The sequence below is a fragment of the Aotus nancymaae genome, unplaced genomic scaffold, assembly GCF_030222135.1.
Source record: "Aotus nancymaae isolate 86718 unplaced genomic scaffold, 86718_ANA_hifiasm-v0.15.2.pri h1tg000010l, whole genome shotgun sequence".
NCBI lineage: Eukaryota > Metazoa > Chordata > Mammalia > Primates > Aotidae > Aotus > Aotus nancymaae.
The window spans coordinates 35071984-35098108 of NW_026988421.1; the positions used below are offsets into that span (position 1 = coordinate 35071984).

At 44.9% G+C, this 26125-nt stretch overlaps 1 protein-coding gene and 1 long non-coding RNA gene across 51 annotated transcripts in view; one reads left to right on the forward strand and one right to left on the reverse strand.

Annotated features, from left to right (window-relative positions):
* The window catches only part of SORBS1 (sorbin and SH3 domain containing 1), a 254503-nt gene that overhangs the window by 133699 nt on the left and 94679 nt on the right, over positions 1-26125 (forward strand). For 18 of the 50 annotated variants that reach the window (XM_064374042.1, XM_064374041.1, XM_064374049.1 and 15 more), the window contains 6 exons: positions 7405-7431; positions 7548-7660; positions 12483-13199; positions 13813-14181; positions 17854-17998; positions 23047-23076. In XM_064374042.1, the coding sequence (XP_064230112.1) occupies positions 7405-7431; positions 7548-7660; positions 12483-13199; positions 13813-14181; positions 17854-17998; positions 23047-23076 (1401 nt within the window). The remainder of the gene's footprint in view (positions 1-7404; positions 7432-7547; positions 7661-12482; positions 13200-13812; positions 14182-17853; positions 17999-23046; positions 23077-26125) is intronic. The other 32 variants (XM_064374075.1, XM_064374083.1, XM_064374080.1 and 29 more) reach the window with 5 other exon arrangements.
* On the reverse strand, positions 7917-8842 carry LOC135273995 (uncharacterized). The gene is made up of 2 exons (XR_010341772.1): positions 8754-8842; positions 7917-8175 (listed from the first exon to the last, which is right to left on the reverse strand). It is a non-coding gene; the product is annotated as an uncharacterized LOC135273995 (long non-coding RNA).

Here is a 26125-nt window from a genome sequence, read left to right on the forward strand (position 1 = left end):
CCATGCCCTGCCCTGTGTATGGATTTGAGGCACTGTTGGAAACACTGTCTTATCCCAGAATATGTTTGTGTCTTACAAATTTCTACCAACTAATTAGGTGAAAAGAAACTTCACCAAATCTGTTTCACCAAACCATAACCACATTGTTTTAAAATGCAAATACTGTACTCGTAAGAATTAAGGGATAGCTATCATTCATTCACACCTTACAGTAAGTTCATCTTTGTGAACTGAGATCATCAAATTCAAATGAGCATACATTCATTCAGCATTATCTGTGCGCCAGGTGCTAAGCGAGTTACTTGGGATTGTGATGAGAAAGGAGGAAAATAGAGCAATTCTAGGTGCATTAGTTGAGGGCAAAAGGCAGTACATTATTGCAGCATGAGTCAGGTGTGGACTTGCAGTCAGCCACCTTGCTTTTGGGCTGTGGGTAAGTCCTAGTGACTTTGAGCCCATATCAAGTATGAGGGTCTAGGGTCAGATGCTTTCCAAGCCTTTCTAGGTCCAGAATGCTCTTGAACTTAGGAAGTTTGGAAATTAGCCTGACACACATGGAATCCCTTTGATTGGGGATAAATTTAAGATGGTACAGGAGGGCAGTTTGGATGAAAAGGAGCAAGCTGGGTTTGAGAAGAGGAAACAGAAAAAAAACCCACATGCTCATTAAGGGTACAAAGCAGGCTAGAATGAGTTAATGCTGGGGAGTGGGCTTAAAAGAGGGCGTGAGTGGGCCAGGCACGGTGGCTCATGCCTATAATCCCAGCACTTTGGGAGGCCGAGGTGGGCGGATCACTTGATGCCAGAGTTTCGAGACCAGCCTGGCCAACATGATGAAACCGTGTCTCTACTAAAAATACAAAAATCAGCAAAGCATGGTGATGCACACCTGTAATCCCAGCTCCTCGGGAGGCTGAGGCAGGAGAATCGCTTGAAGTAAGATCATGCCACTGCACTCCAGCCTGGAAGACAGAGCAAGATGCTATTTCAAAAAGAAAAACAAGAAGTGAGGATGTGAGTACAGACAATTGAGGAATGGGAATCTTGTTCCCTTACCATGCTACCCATTGGCTAGCATCCTGCTGGCTCTTGACTCTGGCAGTGTCCATGTGAACCTCCAGATGACAACTTGCTGGCCCATACCAGTCTATTGTCCTGTCCTGGGGCCTGGGAGCTTCTGGGCCTTCCCTGGCTTCATAAAAACAGTTTTCAGCAGTATTTGCAGACAGCCATGCCTAGTCTGGACGGGGAGCCCAAGGGTGAGGCAGTGAATGGCTCTTGCCAAGGATTGCTTCCTACTCTCAATGCGTTTGCAGACAGCTAATGTTAGATGGCATCTGGCTCCCTCCCTTCTCTCTAGGGACAGCCTTTGTCCCCCAGCTGCTCTGTCTGTTTCTCTCTGACTTGCTCCTCATTTGCCACCTTCTTCAATGCCTATAGGTGTCCAGGTTGCTGACTATTTCCCTGGACTGGAAGCTCCAGTCCCTACATGGCTCCCTGATGCCTGCATTTCAGAGGTGCCCCCTATTTATAGTTCTTGTCCCAACTCCCTCATCTGGGAGAGATAGATGATATAGTTCTGGTATCACACAGTTCTCTATTGAGGCTGAGCTCTGCCATTTACTGTCTTTATGACATGGACAAAGTACTTTACAGGGCTTCAGTTGCCTTATCTGTAAATTGGAGGTGACTGTAATAGAGTTGTTGAGATTAAATGAGCTTGCCCTTTCCTTCCTTCTTTCCTTCCTTCCTTCCTTCCTTCCTTCTTTCCCTCCCTCCCTCCCTCCCTCCCTCTCTTTCTGTCTTTCTCTCTTTCTTTTCTTTGACAGAGTCTCACTCTGTCACCCAGGCTGGAGTGCAGTGGTGCGATCTTGGCTCACTGCAACCTCCGCCTCCCAAGTTCAAGCAATTCTGCCTCAGCCTCCCAGGTAGCTGGGACTGGGATTACAGGTGCCTGCCACCATGCCCAGCTAATTATTTTTTTCTTTGTATTTTTAGTAGAGACAGAGTTTCACTGTGTTGGTCAGGCTGGTCTCGAACTCTTGACCTCATGACCTCATGATCCACCTGCCTCTGCCTCCCAAAGTGCTGGGATTACAGATGTGAGCTATAATTTTCTTGTCAACCATTTAGCACAAGACCAAAGTAAGTGTCCTTTAAGGATAACCATTCTAGTTCCTGCAGGTCAAGAGGCTTGTTAAACATAATTTCAGTTTGAAGCCATGAGGGCCTGATTCTAGCATGGTGGCAATGGGAATGAAAAGAAGAGGCTGAGGGTAAAAGTGTCTTTTGGAGAATGAAATGACCAGGGCTCCTCGTGTTGTATTTAAGGAACACAGAGAGGCAAGACTCCAGGAGATGTCTTCCCTGGTTGGCTAGGAGAGTAATTGTGGCACTCATGGAGATGGGGGGGATTTGTGAAGAGTGATGAAAAGAATGTTGAATTCCATTTTTTGACATGTTGAGTTTCTTGGCAAGGGAAGGACTTCTAGGAGAATGTTTCTAATGGGAATTTGGAAATTTGGAGTCCAGTGCATGGATTTGGAAGCCATCTGCATTCACATGAACTTTGAGAGAATGGAGACATTCTCGGGGGTGGAGTGACAGAGCCCTTGAAACTGCCCAGTTAACACTCATTCTCCAGACTCCTCCATTCAAGTGGTGGCTTAACTCAAGATCCCTGACCACAGCTTCCTGATCAGCCGCCTCATCTCTGATAGTGGACCTTGGTTTTTGGATCAGAACAATCTGAAAGGAATGGCAGTAATCTTAGTACCGACTCCCTTCCCCTCGAAGAAGCCTCATCACCTTATCCCTGCCTACTGACCTCGTTGCCACACCAGGTCTGAGCATTGGCCATGTTGGTTCAAGAGTGACTTAATCATGTCCCGGGTCAGGATGTTTTCACTCCAGACAGGGAGCCTGAGCTGGTGGTGGGTGTGATACGAAGCTTCTTGTCTGGTATAGTCTAAAGATCCTGTGGCTTGATACATCAATTCCTGTGTTCTGAGTCAGATGCCAAGGTCAGTTAAGCCCTTATATTTTGTTAATTCTGTACCAGTTGGCTCCGGTCCTTATTGTCTGATTCTTGAGTGCAAAGTTAGCTTTGGACGTAAAGACTGTTAGACCTGCAGTCAAATTATTTCCTCTGGTTTGACTCTCACATTTGCTTTCCAGAAATGGCAGTAGCAAAAAGGTACTATAAGAAGGTTAACATTGAAGCAGTTAAAGGTACCCCATACTTTCATTAAATGAGAGTCTTTTTGATGAGTACATGTGTGAGAATTAGAACCAGCTGAGAAGTTGGAGGGAAAAGTCCTCACAAGAGTTCACCCTTCCTTCTGACACCAGGTGCAAGTTCAGGGGATTCCCAAAACCACTCTCAGGTTTGGTAAAATGCTAGAGGGACTCACGTAACTTATTGAAAGCTGCTACACTCAGGGTTATAGTTTATTACAGGGAAAGGATACAGAGAAGATGAACATAGGGTGGAGTCTGGGAGAGGTACCAAATGCGGAGTTTCTGTTGCCCTCTCTGCATGGAGGCAGGACATGTTATTTCCCAGCGCTGATGTGTGACAGTGTTCTCAGAGCATTGTCAACCAGGAAATGTACCCGAGCCTTTGTGTTCAGCGTTTTTACCGTGGCTCCGTTACATAGGCATCTCAGTCTCCAGGCCAACTTCCTAATCGGTTGAGCTCTTGCTGGCCCAAAGCCCCCATCCCAAGTCACATAACTGGTGGACTCAAAGCCCCAGATAAACAAAGTCACTCCTATCAGGCATGACTTTCCAAGAGCCCAGGGATTACATCCCAGAACCTGAGGGCAAAGGCCAGACCTCTTTTTGGATAAAGTTAAATTCTCTACTGTACAGCATGAATACAAAATAAACACAAATAAGATTTGGAACACCCTTAGATTTACTATAACACCTGTCATCTACCTCTTGAATACTCTCATGAGAACACATCAAGATGACTCAATGAAAATTATCCTAAGATCCCAAGAAGAACTGATCAGCAAAAGACTTTAGAATAGGTCAAAATGAAATGAGCATAGAACGAAATAAAATAAAATATCAGGAGGCTACAGCCACAGGCCAGAAAAGATTGCAAATAAAGAACAGCTAGAGGAAAAGATAAGGCCAAGTAAATTATGCTTCTTGCGGAAAGGGTAGGTCTCTCAGGACTGCAAAAGCTCTCTAGGATCCAACTTTCCAAGGCACTCTCCCAACCTTGGGAGCTCTAAGGTAACATTTATTGAAAGAAGCATTTTGACAGTCTCTTCAATCAGGAGTTAATAATGGATGATTGTGTGTGCAAAATTTCATACTGCTCCATGCAGGCACAAATGGCCCCAGTCTGCTACCAACCTTCCAGGTTCAGAAAATGAGGTAATAGAGGAAGGATGGTAAGATGTCAGAAATACAGCTGTCCTTTAACAAAAAAAGAAAGGAACATTTAAGAGGTCCTGGGAACTGCCTTTTTGGGGTAGGGTAAGGAGATAGTTTTAAAGACTTGGAATGAGAAGAAAAAGCAGATCTATCCCTAAGGATCTTGTGTTCTTAAAGCTATTTATCACATGGCAGAGATCAACAATGCTCATTTTTGTTCATGGGTTTTTTTCCCCTTATGCTTTGAATTCTGATTTTGCAAAGCACATGCTTTATGCCAGATACTTTCATTTAGTCCTTATGATTCAAAGAGGTAGATATTAACTCCCATTTCACAGGTGCAGCCAGGTCACTTGCTGCAGTGTGTACAGTTAGCAAGATAGAGACTCAGGGCTGACACTAGGCAATCTGATGTCACAATGATGGTCCCGTCATGATACCTGGAGGTTTGGAAGAACAGTTCACATCTCAGCTTTTCATTACATCACTGTTTGCCAGTGTCACTTGAATAGAACCAACCCAACTGAGAACCAGAAAGTGGGCAAGATAATGTGTTCCCAATTCCATGTACAAAGTTTACATCCTTCATTAGAGAGCCCTGCACTCAGAACGTGTTGACGTTTCGTATATGCATAAATCTAATAAATTTGATAGACTTATTTGACAAAGGTAGACTAGAAATAGCAACTTAGAAGGTGGAACAGTAGAAGTCATAGCTATGAGGAAGGACAGTGGACCATTTGTCGGAGCATGTCACCTGATGTTTAAGGGCCTGCCAGGTGTGAGGGGAGCTCTGGACCAGGGATCCGGTTGGATCCAACAGGGAGTGTGGTATACTCGGAGGTACTTTCATGTACTTAATCTTTTATTCTTAAAGATTCTCCAGTTCTCCTGTAATCCCAGCACTTTGGGAGGCCGAGGCGGGTGGATCACGAGGTCAAGAGATCGAGACCATCCTGGTCAACATGGTGAAACCCCGTCTCTACTAATACAAAAAATTAGCTGGGCACGGTGGCGCGTGCCTGTAATCCCAGCTACTCAGGAGGCTGAGGCAGGAGAATTGCCTGAACCCAGGAGGCGGAGATTGCGGTGAGCCGAGATCGCGCCATTGCGCTCCAGCCTGGGTATCAAGAGCGAAACTCCGTCTCAAAAAAAAAAAAAAAAAGATTCTCCAGTTCTTCAATTGGAGAGAATCAAAGAATCATACTCCCTGTGAGGAGTACAGGGTAAGGATTATATTTTATAGATGAGAAAGTGAAATTTAACATCACTCAGAACCTTTACCCTGCCTTGCTTTTTCTTTTTGGCCCCCACCAACTCTCTGAAGCATAGCATCCATTTCATGACTAGTAGTGAGGCTGGTGGCTGGCGGGGGTGATATGTTTGGATTCTGGAGACTTGGGCCGACTGCTTTGTCACTTCCTGGCTGTGTGACTTTGGGCAAGTCAGGTGGCCTCTCTGTTTCCACATCCATGAAGGAGAGTGACTACCTACTTCACAGAATTGTTGTGTACACTGAACTCAAACTACATGGGTGTAGCAGTGACTCACAGTGGCACTTAGAAAGATGTTGAGTAAATGTCTGTAAATCTCAACTCGGCATCTGGAAAGCCCACGTCTAGCCCTGGAGGAATGGAGGCTTGGGCAATAAGACTGCGGTATTAGTCCCTCTTTCTCTACATGGTGAGGCAAGAGGAGGCAGCCAAGGAGAAGGGGTTAAGGCTTGGCCAGATTAGGGATTGGCAAACCGAGGCTGTGAGTGAAATCTGGCCTGTGCCTTTTTTTGTACAGCCCTCGAGCTAAGAATGGCTTTTACATTTTTTAATGGTTTAAAGAAAAATCAAAAGAAGAATGGTATTGTATGCCACATGAAAATTATATGAAATTCAGATTTTAGTGTCTATAAATAAAGGTTTATTGGAACACATCCATGCTCATTCATTTACATATCATCTGTGGCTGCCTTTGTCCTACAAAAGCAGAGCTGAGTAGTTGCATCTGAGACCATATGGCTCATAAAACCTAAAATATTTACTATCTGGCCCTCTATAGAAAAAGTCTGTGGACCCCTAGGTTAGATCAAGGATAGAGAGTAGAGACAAGAGATGATACAGAAGATGATGATAAATAGCGAATATTTATTGAACTTTCCCAGGCAGGCCTTTCACATGCATATATGTTCTTATTAACAATACTTATAAAACAGGCATATCATTATCTCCATTTTTCAGATGGGCAAACTGAGGCTTATAACTTGCCCAGGGTCATAGAACCCTTAGGTGGTAGACCCAGGATTTGAATTGAGGCCGAGCTGCCGTCCCGGTTGGGCTGGTAACCACTGCACTCTGCTGCCTCATATGTGGATCAAACTAGGAGAGGTTTAGTATCTCTGAAATGCATCAGACAGTGGCTGGGAAGGCTGAAGAGAGACAAGGATGCTTTATAATGTGATGAATACTCAGGAAGGGTGATTAGATTTTGAAATGTTTATGTGGCTCATTTAATGGAAAGAAGAAAAGCAGACAGGAAGAAAAAAAGTCTTTATCACAGCAGATACCTCTCGGCTTAAGTCATGTTCTGCCCCTTAGCCCAGCACCACCACCCCTGGAAAGTATGTTTAACCACTTCTCTCTCTCCTGGGCCTGTTAGTTGGGAGCGGTCATTCTGAGCCCACAGCAGGCTCGAGGAAGGGGAATGAGAGTCAGTGAGTAGGGACTAGCCAGTAGAGAATTCTGTTGCCTTTTTGTCTGTAAAACAAGAATGTCAAGTAACAATTGTTTCTTCATCCCTGTGAATGTGAGCCTTGTGTTTTCAAAGGTCAGTGCCTGTGAGCACATCATGGTTTCGAGTGGGTTCCTATGGTAATCAGGCCATCGTGACTGAGGGCATTTTGTGTCAGACAACGGGGTGCTGGATTTTCATCCTTCTATGCAGTTCATGCTTGTTTCCTGCAAATGTAACCATTTCTGTTTTCCCCTTTTCTTGCTTTTATCCTTTCTGTACCACATGTAGGGCTGGAGCCAGAGCCTTCGTCAGCAGGTATGATTTCTCTTGCATTCTCACTGTCCTGGCTTTCTAACAAGGACCCCTGAGTTAGAGGGAAACCAGAGAGTTATTCCCTGTGAGTGAGAGGTTTTTTCCTTCCTGTTTCTCAGATGAGTGGAGGCCTTCTTCCAATGCTGATGCCAATGGAAATGCCCAGCCCTCTTCACTCGCTGCCAAGGGCTACAGAAGTGTGCATCCCAACCTTCCTTCCGACAAGTCCCAGGTAGGCATGTGCGCAAGGGGAGGGTCGGGACTGGTGGAGCGGTACCTGTTCTTGAGTCTCTTAACTTAGGCCGGTGACTTCCTGCTTTCCCAACTGGATAATGGAATAGGTTTCAAGCTTTTGGACAACTCCAGATAAGCTCTGCAAGGGCCAAGCTAGGGGGAAGTTGGGTCAAGGGGAGGAGAGGCATGGAATGAGGCTGGTCTGCACCAGAGTGTTGGAAATAGGCCCTGAGGCTTTCTAGGTTTGTTATGTATGTAGAAGTGTTCTGAAAGAGGGAATTCATTTAGCCCTGGATACGTAGGAAGAAGATCTGAGATGTTTAAAAAAAAAATTATATAGAGTGTAATATTCAAGAGAAGAATGTATCTTGTGTTTATTTCAGTTGTTTTCTGGAGATGGGGCTGTAAGAACTCCAGCGACAGTATCCTTAGATTCAGATCAGGTAGCTGTGACCAGGCCCTAAGTCCAGCAGCCCAGGAACAGGCAAAATGTCAGTGCAGCCCAGCTCTATCCTACAAAAGAAAATCCCCCACAGCTGTACAAATTGGAGTAAGGATACCTTTGCTTAAGTCTTTCCCCCTTAGGTGGCTTTCCTGATCTTTCTTCCTTCCCTCTCCTGTCGTTACTTTGTCATTTTGATGAAGGGAATAGACCATGTTTTAATTTAGGTGATCTGTGATGAACGTTTTTACATACAGGAGCCACATCTGTGGAATGGACTACTACTCCTTTCTCTCCCCTCCTCTCCCCTCCCCTCCCCTCCCTTCCCTCCCTAGTTCCCTCCCTCCCTCCCTCCCTCTTTTTTTCTCTTTCTGCCTCTCTCTTTTTTTGAGACAGGGTCTCTATCTGTTGCCCAGGCCAGAGTGCAATGGTGTCCTCATAGCTCACTGAGGCCTCCAATAGCTGGCCTCAAGTGATTCTCCCACCTTGGCTTCCCAAAGTGTTGGGATTATAGGTGTGGGACTCCACATCTAGCCTAGTCCTTTCTCTTAAAGGAAGCTGTGCTGCTCAAAAACGATTACAGAAATGTGTTCCTTGTGTGGTCTATTTCCCTGTGCCTTCCTTCTGTGAAGGTGTTCTCAAAACTCACAAGAAGTCTGGAAATTCTGCAGGTTCTTCTTAGTTTCCACCCCACTTCTCCAATGATCCTCTGGTTCCTGCTTCTGAGGATGTAAAATTGCACTTGCTGCTGAAATGAAGCTGAATCAGAGATGATTTTCTCTCTCTCTACAGATGCCTGTCTTCCCCCAGCATGGAATTGGTTGCTTAATTGTCTGCCTCGGGCGACAAACACATTTAGCAACAAACACATTTAGCCTTTCTGCCACCTGCCGTGACTTTCCTCCCTAGGTACAACCATATGCATCCAGGGTCACTGGTTAGAACCAGGATCTGTGAAAGAGCCTGGCTTTCTGAAGTCCTCATTAGACACAGGGACTGGGGAGGTCACTTGTCCCGTAAATGACTTGCCATGGTTTTCCCATTCCTAAACCCTTTCACAGTGTATAAATGTGCTGCCTGTGGCAGACACACTTCCTTTTCAGCCATCTCATGGGTGTCATCAGCTCTATGCAGATTAAGAAACAGTGCTGATTAATTCAGACCAAATGTAGAAGCATGTCCTCTTCCACTATCAGTGACTTAGTTCAAAGGGTAACTTAGTAATTCTTTTTGGCTTCTGAAACAGCTTTCTTGAAAAGATAATTTTAAAAACATGTGAAGTAAATACAACTTCTTTTAAAATACATTTATTTCACACAGCTTTATTGAGCATCTCTGTTGTGTTGCGATCACTGTGTGAAACACTGCCCTCAGTTTATAAGGGTGAACACCCTATAATATCTTTTACAATGTGTGTTTTCTTATCTGTTATTATCCAGTAATTTTCTTTTTACTGGGGTTCCCTTTAAGGGAACCTGGTAAATTGCTGATAAAGAGGTTTTATCCTGCATATTCAGTGTAAAATCAGTCATCCAAATTTCAGGAACCTTTAGGTCACACATTGGAAACATGACTTCTTGTCTGTATAGTCATTGCCAGAGCTGTAAGTAGTTGATAGAAATATATAAACTATAAACATACCAGCTTATTCCAGAAGCCTCATATTTTCACTGACCCACCTTCTAAAAAGATACATAGAATTTCATTTGTAGTCAACTGGGCAGAATGCAAACTGCCTGTGTGGTTCCTGCCTGTGTGTTGTATTGTGTTTACAACACAAAACAATTCTTTAGGACTAAAAGAAGCCCCAGGGCAGGAGACCTTTGGTCTGAGTGCACTGTTGATCCTCTGGGGAAGTGTCCTCTCTACAGGGTCAAAGCCCTGGGAAGGCTCATGGCTGATGTAATGCATCCCTGGCACCATATATGGCAATAGCTGAAATAAGTTAGAAACTCACTGAAGCTGATTTCTATCTTTGGACAAGAAGAAATCACATATGGGACATTTGAGCTGCCAGTAAAAGTAAATCTGAGCTCAATCTTGTGCTTACCTCCCTATAGCCATTATCAGCGTGCCCAGCAGTCCCTTTGGTGCGTGCTAGCCCAAGTGATTTGTTTCTAGAATCCTTTAGTCTGTAAACATGCTCACTGAAACCAAATGAGTTCACCTGAAAGCTTTTGCTGTTGCTGACTACTAGAGAGGGGCTGTTCATTTTAGTTTCTTTGTGTGGTACATATCTGCTGGCACTGTCATGGGTGCCCTGTGAAAGGCTAGGCATTGAATTAACCAATGATATCCAAGTGAGCTGCTTCTCCAATGAGCTTATTTGTACCTTGAAAACTGAGTTTAAGGAATAGGTTATTTACTATTTCTGGGTTGATGTTCTAATCTGGACTCATAAAACTTTTTTTTTTTTTTTTTGGAGACAGAGTCTTGCTCTGTCACCTAGGCTAGAGTGCAGAGGTGCCATCACAGCTCACTGCAGCCTTGACCTCTGGGCTCAAGCAATTCTCCCACATCAGCCTCCTTAGTAGCTGGGGCTGCAGGTGTGTACTACCATGCCTGGCTATTTCTTTATAAATTTTTTGGTAGAGACAGAGTCTTGCTATATTGCCCAGGCTCGTCTCAGACTCCTGAGCTCAAGCGATCCTTCTGCCTTGGTCTTCCAAAGTGCTGGGATTACAGACTTAAGCCACAGTGCCCAACCCATAAAACTTTAAAATATTTTTTACCTATTCACTCTTTCTAACATTCTTTCTTCTTGTCACCTGTGTGCCACAAATATAAGAATAAAATAAAACTAGCTAGGTGCATTGGCTCACACCTGTAATCGCAGCACTTTAGGAGGCTGAGGAGGGTGGATCACAAGGTCAGGAGTTTGAGACCAGCCTGGCCAATATGGTGAAACCCCGTCTCTACTAAAAATAAAAAAAAATTAGCTGGACGTGATGGCGTGCGCCTGTAGTCCTAGCTGCTTGGGAGGCTGAGGCAGGAGAATCACATGAACCAGGGAGGCGGAGGTTGCAGTGAGCTGAGATCGTGCCACTGCACTCCAGCCTGGCGACAGAGCAAGACTCTGTCTCAAAATAAATAAATAAATAACAATAAATAAATAAATAAATTCCAAATAGACCCACATTCTTGCACCCTCCCCATTTTTGGTCAAAATTCACTTGATGTTGACCAAACTCTAATATACTTCACTTGTGTGATTTGGAGGAAAGTTCTGGTTTTCTTCTAGAACTGGGATATCTTTAAGAATAGGAACCACTCAAGAAAATCTAGCAAAATGAAGTTTCCTTATCTCATAGTCTAATTATCAGTTGAGCTGCAGGTTGGCAGATGACTCTGATTGACATGAGAATCTGACTGGAAGGTCACCCCATTTCCTGACCCTCTGTTCCACTGAGACCCAAGGAGGAGCAGTGTTGAGAAGCGAGGGAATGCTGTGTGTACCTCTGGACTTGTAGTCAGAGCTTTGGGCTTAGGCTGTGAGTCTGAGGCTGATCATTTACCTCTAGGACTGATCCCCTTTGTGTGGTAGTGGGCTGGGTGAGACGGGGATGGGCTGGATTTTGATAAACTAGGCACAGTCCAATCCAGTAGGCCAATTAACTCCTTCATTGCCTGGTCCCCTTTTTTGTGTGCATCAAAAATGGGAGACTGTGTGCTTTTAATCTCATGCTTGTCTTCTTCTAATAATTAGTTTCATCAAATTATTTCCTTTGAGAAAAGAACACATGTGTATTCAAAAATCCTTAGCATTCTCCTCTTAGAGTGCTTTAATTTGTTATGCTTATGGAATTGAGTGCTAAATCTCAGTGACTCAAGACATCTGTCTCCTGTGAACACAAATAATGACTGTTCTTCCAATTCTTCTTTTCCTAAGGGAAAACAATGAAAGGCACTCAACGAGTTTCAGTGAACGTAAACTTTTAAAGCCAAAGGCTTGAAGATAAATCTTGAGTGAAGGAGGTTTAAGGGGGAGTTGGGGGCTTTGGGGCTTCTCCCACTGGTGCTTAGTTCACTTGGTGCCCTTCTTGGGTTAGGGCATCTAATAAAGATGCAGTCAGCCAAGGATTGGTATCATAATTAATGTAGAATGTGGCCTGCTATGGGCTGGGCTCAGCCTCCCTGGATGCAAAGGAGAGTCAAGCCTGCCTCTCTAGGTGAGTGGGATTCAGTCTTTGGCTTCACTCAGAGAGAATTGTGGATACTATGAGGAGTCTAACCCAAGGATTTGCCGAAAAACGTGTTAAGAATTGTTTTTGCTTCAGATCATGTAATGCTGTTGTTTCTAATGATCGTCCTTCTTTCCATTTCCCCTCCTCTTTCTTTTTTCCCTGTTTGATAACATATCTTGAAAATATTGCTAAAGGTTCTCTCTCCCCCACACCCTCCTCTTCCTAAAAAGGACCGCTTTGCATGGCAGTCCCCCACCATCCACAATACCTACAAGGATTCTCTCTACATGAGCTCACCAAAGCCTTACGTCCCACTCGGCACCCCCAGCCAGCAGAACCCCTCACACCCTCAGCCCATCTCTGTCCTCCTGGCAGCTGGATCGGCTCCCAAAGGTGTGGTGTGCCCTGGTTCCTTGCTTTCGGACTCCACGTTCCCCAGTGCTTCATCCCAACCCCAGCAGCACCGTGCAGCCACCAGGAGAGTTTATCATAAGAATGTGAGCTCTAACCCATGTCATAAGGCAGTTGGGAATAAAAAGGTCAGCAGCTTATATGTACCTTGTTTATCCAATAACATTTGCCTGGCGGCGTCAGAAAACTCCTCTCGTGTTGCACGTGACCCTGCCAAAGGCACTCCCTCGGAGGCTGCAGGCACCCGAGCACCGGCTCCCAGCCCTGTCTCCCGCACAGCCGGCACAGGAAAACCACCCCCTGCTCCTCCTCCTGACCCCCCCAAGCTATTCTTTGACATCCGTAAAGATGCCGTTAACCGTGGCGAGAGTCCTTCCCTGGGGACGCGGGCTTCGTTCCCAGATGTGAGACCACCTGTACTAGGCCCCCAGGTTACCTCTGATCCCGAAAAACAGAAGAGCAAAGAATCTTACCTTTTGCAGCCGAGTTATCCAGCCAAGGCAAGAAATGAGGAATGTTTGTGTGTCTTCTCCACTGTCTCTTTCAAAACTGATGAGAGCAGCTCATTGTTCACTGGGCTGCCCTACCCTCCCTTTCCTCATTAATATTGTTGTGGCTTGAATCCCGAATTCTTCTGTCTGCACATCTCAGCACAGTACTCTCTTTGTCTGTCTCTCTTTTCTGTAAATGTGTAAGTATGCTGGAGCGTGGAATCCGGAGACTAATAACATGGTGAGATATGCATTGTTCATGTTTTTTTACAAGGTGCCAGAGAAATTATATTTACTGTCAAGCTTTTAGGCTCTATGGCAGGGTTATGGGGTTAAACACCGCCTGCCTGCCTGTTCTGTTGTTCTCCCTTCCTCTCTCATAAAGTGTTAAAAGGATTCAAAAATAGATGGATGAAAAGCGGAGTTGGATGGGGTTCCCTCTGTGTCATGGAGTGTCAGAAGGCCAGCTGGCCAGCTCCGACTGTCTCATGTACCCTGAGGAAAGGGCACTGATTAAATATTTCTCAGAGTACCTCACTGCATGCCCACTCTCAACTGTTTAAATCTGGAATTCCTTCCTCGTGTCTTTCCCCTTTCCATAATGACCCCCTTATTTCCACAGGATGCCACTTCCTCCAGTGCAGCCCAGCCGGAGGTAATAGTTGTCCCTCTCTACCTGGTTAACACTGACAGAGGGCAAGAAGGCACGGCCAGATCGCCAGCACCTCTGGGGCCTCTTGGCCGCGTCCCCACAATCCCAGCGACCGCCTCTGCAGCCTCACCTCTGACCTTCCCGACTCTAGATGATTTCATTCCCCCTCATCTGCAGAGGTGGCCCCACCACAGCCAGCCAGCCCGCACCTCTGGCTCCTTTGCCCCCATTAGCCAGACGCCACCATCCTTCTCACCACCACCTCCGCTGGTCCCTCCCACCCCGGAGGACCTCCGCAGAGTCTCGGAGCCTGACCTCACGGGAGCTGTTTCGAGTACCGTAAGCTTGCTGGACTCCCTTCCCCACGGCTTTCCTGAATGTCTCCTCCAAGCAGTCACATCCCCTCTCTCACTGAAGCGCTGAGTTCTGAGGAAAGCACTGACTGCCGCTGTGCCTGCGTGATGACTGGAGCCGTGTTCCCTGTCACTCACGTGCATGCTTCCTGTGTGTCTTCCCTGGGTCTCTCGGGGCCGTTCCCTATCTCTGCAGTGCCTCGTCTGCTCTGTCCTGTTGGGAATACACGTCTTTCTCCCTCAGAAGACATTACCTGTGGCCTTGACGTTGACTGACCATGCTCTTCACAGGCCAGGCAGGTGGTCAGGTGGAGAGCCGAGGCAAGCTGAAGAATTATGGGAAAGGCAACGGCAGGTGTGGTGGGTGCTAGTTGCCAGGAAGTGGGGAGATCTGGGGAGGAAAAGACTCACTCTCTTGCTGACCTAGTGAGTAAATAAACTCTCTGTAGTATACAGAAATGACAGATACTAGAATTTTTTTTTTTAATGAGAGAGTTGAGTTTAAATGAGCAAGTGGGTCTGAAAGCCCTGTACAAATGTTAGGACTTTTACCTCAAAAGGCAGGCAGTTGCTAGAGCCCCTGAGGAGGAGGTCCCAGGAGACTTTGTGGCAAAACGGGTCACCAATGGTCATGGGAAGTCAAAGGGCCCAATGCCTCCAGTCCCATCCTGGGGGGTGGGGGAATAAGTTCCCATCACAGGTGGGAAAGCCCAAGTGCTTTAGAGAAAAAGCTGTCAAAGTGCTTGGGTCTCCTTCTTCTTTAGGAGCCTTGGGAATTGAGAGAATCTGATAACTTCAGTGCAAGTTGTAACATGGGAATATGTGAATCTCCTCGTAGGGCTGTGGGGTTTGGTGGGATCACGTAGTAAAAGTTCCTGTTACAGGGATTGACATAGAGAAGGTGGCTAGTGAATGTTAGCCATGTTGCTGAGGACTTGCCCTGGCAAATGAGGGCCAGAGTCACTCAAAAGCAAGTAACTGGTTAGTTAGCAATTCATCATTGAGTTTCTGCCATGGTCTAGGCATTCTGCTCAGTACCATGGGTACAACCATGAGTCAGGGCCTTGTTCTCAAAGGGTTTTTTGGAGTAGGAGGTCACTTCTCAAGCTTTGTGTACTTGGGCTCATCTGAGGGTCAGGGAGGCTTGTTTAAATGGTCTCCCCCAGGTTATACTCCTAGAATTTCTGATTGAGGGGTCTGGAGAAAAACCTGGGAATCTCACTTGGTAAGAAGTGCTCAGGGGTTTCAGATGCTGGGGTCCACACACTACATTTTGAGATACAGTCATCTAATGGGTCATGCAATTGACTGATGGAACTAAGCGTTTACTGACATACCTTTGTGTAAAGAGATATGCCTGCAAAACTGTTCCAAATGGCTTGTTAAGTCAAAGCCAGTCATGCAGAAAGCAGGAAGGAAACTTTTTATTTGGCTTATTAGATAAATTATAATGAGGCATCAAGCACATAAAAGCTGAGAACTGTTATGTCCTGAGCTGGGCCCTCTTCTGAAATCTCCAGAGCTGTGCAACGTAGTTAGGTCAGGACCAGGCCCAGCATGGCCTATGGGCTTGGATATCTTCTAGCTTTGGGTTTTGCAGCTCAGCTCCATTGGAGAAAAATGCTAGATTATTCCCTGATCTATTCCTCTCTACCTTCAGCTGAACTTAGAATTTAGAAGCCATTCTTGTTTTGGGGAGTTGAGGCATCTTCCTTTTGACATGGATTATGTTTGCCTGGAGCAGTGGGTAAAGTGAGTCTTACATTTAGTGTCATCCAGACCATTTTGAGCAGTTTTATTGTGCATCCTATAATTTATCATTTGTGTAGACCTAGGTTTTCATATCAAGTTTGTTTTAGGTGTACCAGGACAGATTAGTTGGGACAGTGTCTTCAATTTCTCAAACCTGACTAATCAGCCTGGTGTAGACCTCCCAGAAGGACCTCTGTTGGCCTGTTAGTTTCTGATTTGGCCCTGGGTAGCAGAGGTGAAAAAGGAATCTACTTGGATTCCTCCTCCTGCTCTGTGAATGGTATCTGAGTTGTGAGCTGACGCCTGCTCCATCTGTAGCTATTTGAGAGAAAGAAGGAAGAAGAAAAGTTATGTTAATTGATTTGAGCTCTTTTAGTCAATAGCTGTTTTTGTGATGTTCCAGAAATAAGACACAAAGTAAAATTTGTAAAATGGTTAATGTTCATATGATCCACCCAAACATCACATTAGACATTTATACTTTAAAGAGCTGTATGCCTGATATTTTGTGTTTCTTGGATGCATTCAGGGAGTTTTTTTAATGATATGTCATTTATCATCATTATATCACTTTGGAGATAAATTAGGAAAAGTGTAATTATTTTCCACTTTCTAAATAGAGGAATCGAGGTGAGGCAGTTTTGTATAAAATCATACTGTGCTTCTCAAGTCTTGAGAAAAGGTTTATTCATGAAATTGAGTTGCCCCTCATAACTAAATAGTGGCGGCTCTTTAGTGGACTTTCAGAAGAGATAAGCTGCCCTAGGCAGTGCTGTGACACTCCTACTGTGTGTTGGGAGCTGTCCTGGGTGCTGATGCCCACATCCTCTTTTGATAAGCACTTATTTTCTTGCTACAAACATTTGCTCAGACACACCATTGCTGGAAGATGCCGCCTGTCATTCACGTGGCATTTACTGAGCACCTGCTCTCTGCAGGGTGTTGGGCTAGGTATGAGTGAGGGGGTGGCCCTCATCCTGTGGGTGTTTTCACAGGAGTTGATCTCTGATTATTGCTTCAAGATAATTATTGCTTCAAGAGCAACTATCAAAATCTTGTTCTTAAAGCTTTTTAGGAACAGCATCCTCAATCTAGGGTTTATAAACTCAAAAATGGAAATGTATAGATATCATGGAGGAAACTGTCTAAATATCCTTACTACCTTTTGGGGTGTTACTTTGTTTTAAAAGACTGGCATTATCCCCAATATGCAGATTATAATGTTAGTATTGATGATTTTATTGGTATTTCTGGCAGATACTTCAGTTTTTAAGGTCAGGATTCTCACAAGTCTTTAGGGATCTTGTCACTTTAATATTAGAGTAAAAAAATGTCACAGTAGGATAGGATAATATCCAAATCTCAGAAGCAAGCATCAGGAAAATTGCTCAGTGAAGCTGATGCTAAGAGTAGCTTTCTGAAAAAAACTGTTGCTCAACTCCTTCCTGTTCTTACATTAATGTCTTCTTGTCCTCACGTTGTCTTACATTTCTTTGTACGGTGTACTAAACTTCCCTGATTTTTCCCAATTAAACCAGCTCTCGTTCTTGGATCGCATTTGGAATTGCATGGATTTTGCATGTTATTCTACTTTGATTTGAATTTGGTTTTTCAGTAACCGGATTGACCCACAACTGTTAGCAGGTGGACATAATGAATGATGTTGCTGAGACTTGCAGTAACATTCACCTTCCCTCTCTCCTCTGCCCTGTACTAATACCAGCAAAGAAAATAACCATTCCAGCTTAAACTTCTAACTGGAATTAATGATATGACATGTCTCATGGATTGCATTTCTTTTTATAATTAAGATAATTGTAAAGCTTTACATTTCTTCTTTTCAAAAAACATTAAAGCTAGCTTTTTACATATACAGTTAGTTACATTGTTTGTTTGTTTGTTTCAGGATTCCAGTCCTCTACTAAATGAAGTTTCTTCTTCCCTTGTTGGAACGGATTCCCAAGCCTTTCCATCAGTTAGCAAGCCTTCGTCCGCCTATCCCTCCACAACGATTGTCAATCCTACTATTGTGCTCTTGCAACACAATCGAGGTAAGAGAGGCTCATGCCCTACTCCCAGCCCACTGGAACCAGCGTAGCTATTCCATGATATCTGGGTCAAAAATTCTGTTATTTCACAGAAATATTCACAAATCCCATTGTTTCCCAAGGCCATTTGCCCCAGTTTACTCACTCTCGTGAGCCATAAAATAAACCCCGGCAGACAGAGGCCCCTGATTTGAGGTGATGTCAGCTGTCTGAATAAGTAAGCTGGGTTAGTTCCACTCCTTGGGTGTTTATGGTTGTCTTCTGCAAATCATATCATCAAAAAAAAAAAAAAAAAAGAAAAAGTTTGTGTCTCTTGATTGTAATTAGAGGTTTAGCTTCAAAAATCTAGGTACAATAATACCTCTTTTAAATAGTATCTGAAATGATTTAGTTTTTTGACATAATGAAATTTCTAGAGAGCAGAATTTGGAGTACCAAATTTTAAAAAAGAAAACATACTGTGTAGACCATTTTCTAGAATATAAAACATGTTTTTGTACCTTGAAAACAGAGTTCTTGACGACTCACTGGCCTTCATTCTTGCCAGCCGTTTGTACTATGTGGTTCTAGGCAGCTCTGCTTAGAGTTTTCGTGTTTGTTTTCTGTAGTGTCTCTGACTGCTTCTTGTTGGTTTTTCTACTTCTCTGAAAAGCAGAGGCTGGGCATGGTAGCTCATGCCTGTAATCCCAGCACTTTGGGACGCCAAGGTGGGCAGATCACCTGAGGTTGGGAGTTTGAGACCAGCCTGACCAACATGGAGAAACCCTGTCTCTGCTAAAAATTAGCCTGGCGTGGTGGTGCATGTCTGTAATCCCAGCTACTCAGGAGGCTGAGGCAGGAGAATTGCTTGATGGGAGATGGAGGTTGTGGTGAATGGAGATCACACCATTGCACTCCAGCTTGGGCAACAAGAGCGAAACTCTGTCTCAAGAAAATAAAAAGAAAAAGAAAAAGACAAGAAAAGCAGAGAAGCCTTGAGGTGGGGTGAAGCAGAAGTGCTTTGGGGTAGTCATTGTATATGTTGACCCTTCTGCTTTAAAATTCCAGATGGTGATTCAAAATCCCAAGTTTTCCTTTTCGGAATTCCATAGAGAAATGCACTTTCTCTTTACAAAAGTCCTTTGTAGCGTGAAATGTAAGGTTTTCAAGCTGTTTCTGCTTGTAGAAAGCGCTCATTCATCTGAATTTTCAGTAACGGTGGAGGTTTAATTATTTTGTTCAGAGCTCACATCATCCTTTTCTTGACGACTCTGTGCTCTCCTGCTTCATAGTTTTCCTCCATTCCCCTCCCCTCCCCCTTCCTCTCTGCATTAATTTGAATGAGAATGGGACTGGAGTCTATTTTTAATTGTTTTCCATACTAAATAGAGTTTTTCTGTTTTCTCCTTCTAACTTGAAAAGCAGATGAATAAAACATTTTTCTTTCACTTCAGAGTTTTCCATTAAAATTTTAAGGTTGTTTTAGTAGTTTCATTATTTTTTTCACTATGTGTAGCTCCTGTATTAATTTTCACCCATGAATCTGTGTTCTTCAAAAGAAAAGAAGGGCCCCAGCTCCCACAATGAACCACACAGGAGCCCATTCTCCTTCTGCGGTGCCATGCGCCTTACTGGCAGTGACTCTCCTTGCCCAGAAAGTGTCTGTAATACAGGACAAAGTAAAATTTTGTTTCTCTGAACTTCCTTATGACTCATATATATATTTTTTTAATTCAGTCAAACAGAAACAAGTTAGTTCCCAGAAGGACAGACAGTTTCTTTAAAGATGGGATTTATTCCCAAGGCAGCTTGGTTTTTGGGAAATGCCAAGTGTAATGTCAGCTGCTTCTGCCAAGTCCCTCTGGTGACACCTTGTGAGACATCTTTGGGCACAGAAATGCCTGTAGTTCCTTTTTGTTTTTTCTTGAATAGATTGATTCCTCTTATTTACCCAAATGCCTTTCTCTTTTGTCCAAGTCCTGCCCTTGGGTTTAAAAATCAGAATTGTGCAGCCTGAGACACACATCCTTCAGAAAAGGATACAAGTAATGGCGTTAATTTTTTGGAATTAAATCGTAGCTTTCCATAAAGAGCAAAACCATATGTTCACTAAGCAGGTAGGACAGGAAGAATCAAGAAGAATAGAAGAGCTTTGCTGGCCCAGCCCTGTGTTACTAATCATAAATGGGGTTTAGGTCAAGTGTTTTTGGCATTGCTTTGGAATTTGCCTAACCAGGCAGCTCTGCTTTGCTTCATAAACAGTACCCTTAAAAATAATTTCTTAACTATTGGAAAGTCTCCTGAGGGAATAACTTTACTCCACTTCTGGAATTCTAGTTTAGTCATACTAAAAAAGTGCCTCCCTTTTTTTTTTTTTTTTTAAGACTGTGCCAGGGCATAGTGTGGCAATAATCCTGTCTCTCCAAGCCAGCTTCCCCCTACTAGAAAGGCACTGAGGGGCACTCAGCCTCTGGGCTGGCACTGATGGTTGTGAACAACACAGCCCTTTCTGCCTCTTTTCTGAGTTTTCACACCACATGGGTTTGAAGGCGAGTCACTTACCATCAGTCTGGGAGGGAGACTTTGAATCGGAAGACTCTCAGGATTAAAAGAGATATGTGGGTCCCCTTGCTTAGGGCTTCTTGGTCTATGTGCATAGGATCCTGAGAGTCTGGTTAACCTGCAGGTTCAGCCTCACAAGGTTTGGGGTGGAGGAGAAGAGATTCTACATTTTCTTTTTTCTTTTTTTTTTTTTTTTTGAGACCGAGTCTTGCTCTGTCGCTAGGCTGGAGTGCAGTGGTGTCATCTCAGCTCACTGCAACTTCCACCTCCCGGGTTCAAGCAATTCTCCTGCCTCAGTCTCCCAAGTAGCTGGGACTACAGGCATCCGCTAACATGCCTGGCTAATTTTTATATTTTTAGTAGAGACAGGGTTTCACCATGTTGGCCAGGATTGCCTTGATCTCTTGACCTCGTGATCTGCCTGCCTCGGCCTCCCAAAGTGTTGGGATTACAGGCGTGAACCACCGCACCAGGCCCAAGATTAGACCACGTTGAGAACTAGAGCTCAGAGGTTCCCAGACTTACCTTACGGACACATGAAACAGTCTAGTTTCATTCTAATGCTTTAAAATAACAGCACTAAAAGTGGCTACTGTTATCTGTGTTGCATGTCATCCTAGGAAAGAAAGGCCATTTCACACCTCAGAACTGGAGACAATGGAGTCTTTTTTTTTTTTTTTGAGACAGGTCTTACTCTGTTGTCAAGAGTGCAGTGGTGCAATCATGGCTCACTGCATCCTCGACCTCCCAGGCTCAGGTGATTCTCTTACTCAGCCTCTAGAGTATCTGGGACCACAGATGCATGCCACCACACCTGGCTAATTTTTAAATATTTTTTGAAGAGACGAGGTTTCACCATGTTGCCCAGGCTGGTCCTGAACCCCTGGGCTCAAGGGATCTGCCTGCCTTGGCCTCCCAAAGTGCTGGGATTACAGGCATGAGCCACCGTGCCTGGCCAATGTAGTCTTATTTATTTATTTATTTATTTTGCAACAGGATCTTTCTCCATTGCCCAGGCTGGAGATCAGTGGCACAATCTTGGCTCACTGCAATCTCTGCCTCCAGATTCAAGTAATTCTTGTGCCTCAGCCTCTGGAGTATCTGGGATTTCAGGCATGTGCCACCATGCCTGGCTGATTTTTGTATTTTTTAGTAGAAATGGGGTTTTGCCATGTTGACAACGTGGTCTTTTAAATGGAATACATTCACTTCTGCTGGCTGAAGCTCAGCAGCCTTCAGAATAGTGTGTGGGAACCATAGGTCTCCTTAGTACCACAGGACACTTTGACATAACGGACAAGGAAACGGTGGCTGAGAGGTTTAGTGACTGGCCATTGTCATCTGGAAGTTACTGGCAGAGCTGAGGCCGAGCTGCACTGGGCTTCTGCATGTTCAGCCAGCATGAACCTCATCCACGTGGCAGAAGTGGCCAGGTGCTGCTTCCCAGGCCGTGAGCTCCTGGGCTGCTCCATGTTTACTTTGGGTTCATACTGATTGTAGCAGGAAGGTGGAGACGCAGCCAAGGGGAATGATGACAGTACCCACGGGTTGGCAAACTTTCTATTTTTATCTATGTGGCTGCTTTATATTTAGCAGCTGTGGAAGGTAAAGGTCATTTTTGTGCTCTCATCTCATAGCACGTACACATAGGACTCTGCAAAGGACATAGTGGCTTCCCTTCCATGCGAGTGCCCAGGATGGCGAGAAACCAATAGCCCTTCAATGCACAGGACCAGCAAGTTCTTGATGACTAGAATTGGAATGAACTCTGGACTAGGAGTCAGGAATCCAGGTTCTAGATCCAGCTGATTTTCAGAGTTATCTTGGGTGATTTGTGCCCCTTATCTGAAGTCTCCCAGCCATTGCTGATTTTTTAAAGATTTCTCTTGTAGTCTGGACAAGCCAGATTACTACAGTGGCTAAGGCTAGGCCTTAGTTTTCTCCTCTGTACAGTGGGAAAGAATAATTGTAGCCAACTAACTGCTAGAGTTGTTGCAGAGTTTTACAAGTGTTATTTGTAAAAGCACTAAAACAACTTTTGGCATTTAGCAAGCTCTCAAGAGATGGTCACTGACATGGTTATGATTATAATTACATTTCCCTCAAAAGGTACCAAGACTGGGGTCATAGAAGGTCTTGCTCACTTGAAGCTGGAGGGTTGGGTGGATTCCCTTCTGTGATGGAATCATTTTGAGATAAGATGTAAACAGCTAGAAAATTGTGGCAGTCCCTGAATCCTGGTGCAGATCTGGGAGTGGGGCGGGCTGGGAGACACCACACTGGCGTAGTGGGAGCCGCGCTAATGATGCAGTGGCTGATGCACGCTAATGATGCAGGTAGCCTGCAATCAGATGACTACGTGCACATTGTAGCATCTAAGTCCAAAGGACAGTGAGAGGATGCAGGGTTGAGATCCTAACTAGTTATGACAGGGCTTTTTGGTCTTGGTATGTACTGTATAAATCTCACTTAAACCATGTTTTTTTTTGTTTTTTTTTTTTAAATCACAGAACAGCAAAAACGACTCAGTAGCCTTTCAGGTAGGTGAGAAATATTTATTTACATGCTAACCCCTGTTCCTGTTGAAACCGTCTTCCGGTCACCACCCGATGTTCAATCAGCAAAATCTTCTGAGATCCTCTGATGTGTTTTGGGGGAGTCTTTGTTGTTGGACTACCAAGATGATGAAAATAAGCATAGTTCCTGCCTCCCTGGAGCTTGTAGGCTGGTGGACAGACCAGACCAGTGACCACACTAGTAAACATGTTCCACGGAACTGTGATAAGAGCCTTGATGGGTAAGAACAGCATGTTCTAGGTAAAAAGAACCAGGAGTCCTACTTTAGATGAGTGTTCATGGCAGGCCTCTCTGAAGAGGTCATCTTTCTGCTGCTTCTGTCTCCCGTCTGGGATGTGAGGAGTCAGGGGTTGAGAGATGTGGGTAAGTTCTCTCCTTTTTGGGTGGCAAGCCCAAATGCCAGTAGATGACCCTGGGGTGGTGGGTCCAGGTGAGAACCTTCAGACCAGCAGTGCCCAAAAGGCAGTGTAATAAATCTGCTTCTTGAACTTGAGTTGGCATCAGAAATTCCTGGAGAGTTTGTCAAAACTCAGGTTCCTGGGCCATGCCCCTAGAGATTTGGAGTTAATGGTTATGGGTGAGAATTTGCATTTCTTTTTTTTTCTTTTCTTTTCCTTTTTTTTTTTTTTGAAACAGAGTCTTGCTCTGTCACCCAGTCTGGAGTACAGTGGCACAATCATAGCTTACTGCAGCCTTGAACTCCTGGGCTCATGTGATCCTCCAACTCAGCCTCCCCGGTAGCTGGGACTACAGGTGTGCGCCACCATGCCCAGCTAGTTTTTTTAGTTTTTTTTTTTTTTTTTTGTAGAGTTGGAGTCTCACTATGTTGCCAAGGCTGGTCTCAAATCCTGACCTCAAGCAGTCCTCCTCTCTCGGCCTCTTAAAGTTCCAGGATTATAGGCACCAGCTACTGTTCCTGGCCAAGAGAATGTGCATTTCTGCCCAGCTCCCTGGAGATGTTGATGCTGCCCTGTGCTGACCACACTTGAGTGTGGCGGGTGGCAAGAGCCAACAATGGTGGGAGTGACCGCAAATATAATCAGACATACACAAATAGAATTAGCTCACCCCCTGATAAAGTGTGTAGGATTAGGACCATGTCAGAGTGGGGGGCGAACCCAGGAAGGGGAATGTGTAGCTATTTCCTTGTGGCTTACTATAGCCATTCTGCTTTGAATCCTGGGTCTGGTGCTGCCTCAGGCAGGTTATATAATGTCTCTGGGCTTCAGTTTTCTTACTGTCAAATGAGGAAAGCAGTGGTGCCTTCCAGGTTGTATGAAGATCAAATGAGATTCTGCTCATTAACAGCTCAGCACTGAGCTGCTGCTTAATAGATGTGTGGCTTAATAGATGTGCATTCCATTTACCAGGCAGCGCTCTGTGGGCTCACTTATCATTGTATTCAGGGCCTCCTTTGTATCCTGCACTGAGCTGGGATCTGAGGTTACATCAGAGAACTGTGCTGCCCTTGAGCAGCGAATAGTGTGGTGGTAACTGTGTGGTACAAAAGTGTGTAACTTTTCTTTGGTCATGGACTCCTTAGAGAAACTACTGAAGGCAATAGATTGATTCTCAAAACAAAACAAAAAAAGCCATACACGTGTAAGCATGTGCACATGATTTCTGTGGAATTGCACACACTCATGAACTTCAGGGTTAAGAATCCCTGATTGGTGGAAAACAGAAGCCACTGTTTTCTGAATAGCTGCTACGTGATTTCTGTGCAACTTCTTGCCACTGCTGTTCTGTGATTGGTGGTGAGCCTGGGTGGGGAGGACATGGGGTTCTCACACCCTCTCAGCCTTATCAGGACTTGGCTGTGAGACCAGGACAGGCTGTGGTTGAGCTCAAAGTGCCCTTGGCTGCCCCTCCTCCAGCTGCCACTCTCCAGCCCACTTCATTCCCTGGCCCCAGCCCAGGTTGCTAAGAGTGGTGGCTCTGAAAAAAAAAAGTGGCTCCTGTGGGCTCCTTCCTGTTGGTGGGAATTTGAAAGAAGGGTAGACAAGATGAAAAAGGCCTACAGCCACACATTAGGGAATGTAGAGCTTGGTCCTAGCTCCTTCTTCTTGGAGCTGTTTGTTTCTGTGGGAGTGACTTCTCTCTAAGCCAGTTTCTTCATATGGGAGACAAGGGTGGTAATCCTTGCCCCAGCCTGGAGGAGGTGTTATTGTGACAGGAAGGGGGAGGATGTTTTGTGCATTGAGAAGTAAAAATGTGAGTGTGGGGTGGCTCATGCCTGTAATCCCAGCACTTTGGGAGGCTGAGGTGGGTAGATCACAAAGTCAGGAGATGGAGACCATCCTGGCCAACATGGTGAAACCCCTTCTCTATTTATAATACAAAAATTAGTTGGGTATGGTGGTGCACACCTGTAAAAAAAAAAAGAAAAATTAAGGATGGCTCCACTGTGCTGGCAGCTCAGGCTCATTCCTTGGCTCTAAAATAAGCCTGATGCTATTGCTTTCCCTGAGTTTTGGGGCAGATCCACTGATGATGTTTGATAGAGTGGGGCCTAAAGTAGGTGCTCACTAAATATTAGTTTATGCTTTAAAAGAAGTAGTACCGCTTTGTTCAGGAGCTCCAGAAAGAGAGAGGGCTGGCTGGGTTGGCACTCTCCAGTCTCTTAGAGCAAGTAAGCTTATCCATCACCTATGGGGACGGGACTCCAGGGCTGCCAGACTCCCTCTCTGTAGCAGATTTTTGTTGAGCCTCCATGGGGTTTGATGTTCAGGGAGAGTCATCTGGGAATGAAGTCTACATGGTGTTCTCAGGTACTTCTCGGTCCCCTTGGGGAGACAGATGGGATAATAAGATAAGGGCTGGGAGAGCATGGCTGGCATAGGTATAGAGAGGCCATTGTTCTTCTGCAGAGAAGTGTGAGCATTGCTGTAATCCTCAGTCACCAGCTCTCCATGTGAAGAGAAGGGAGGCTATCCCACCTCCTGCAAACAGAGGCCCCATCTGAGGATGTCAGTATTGTCATTTATTTAGTGGCTCAGAACCTTTCTTTTT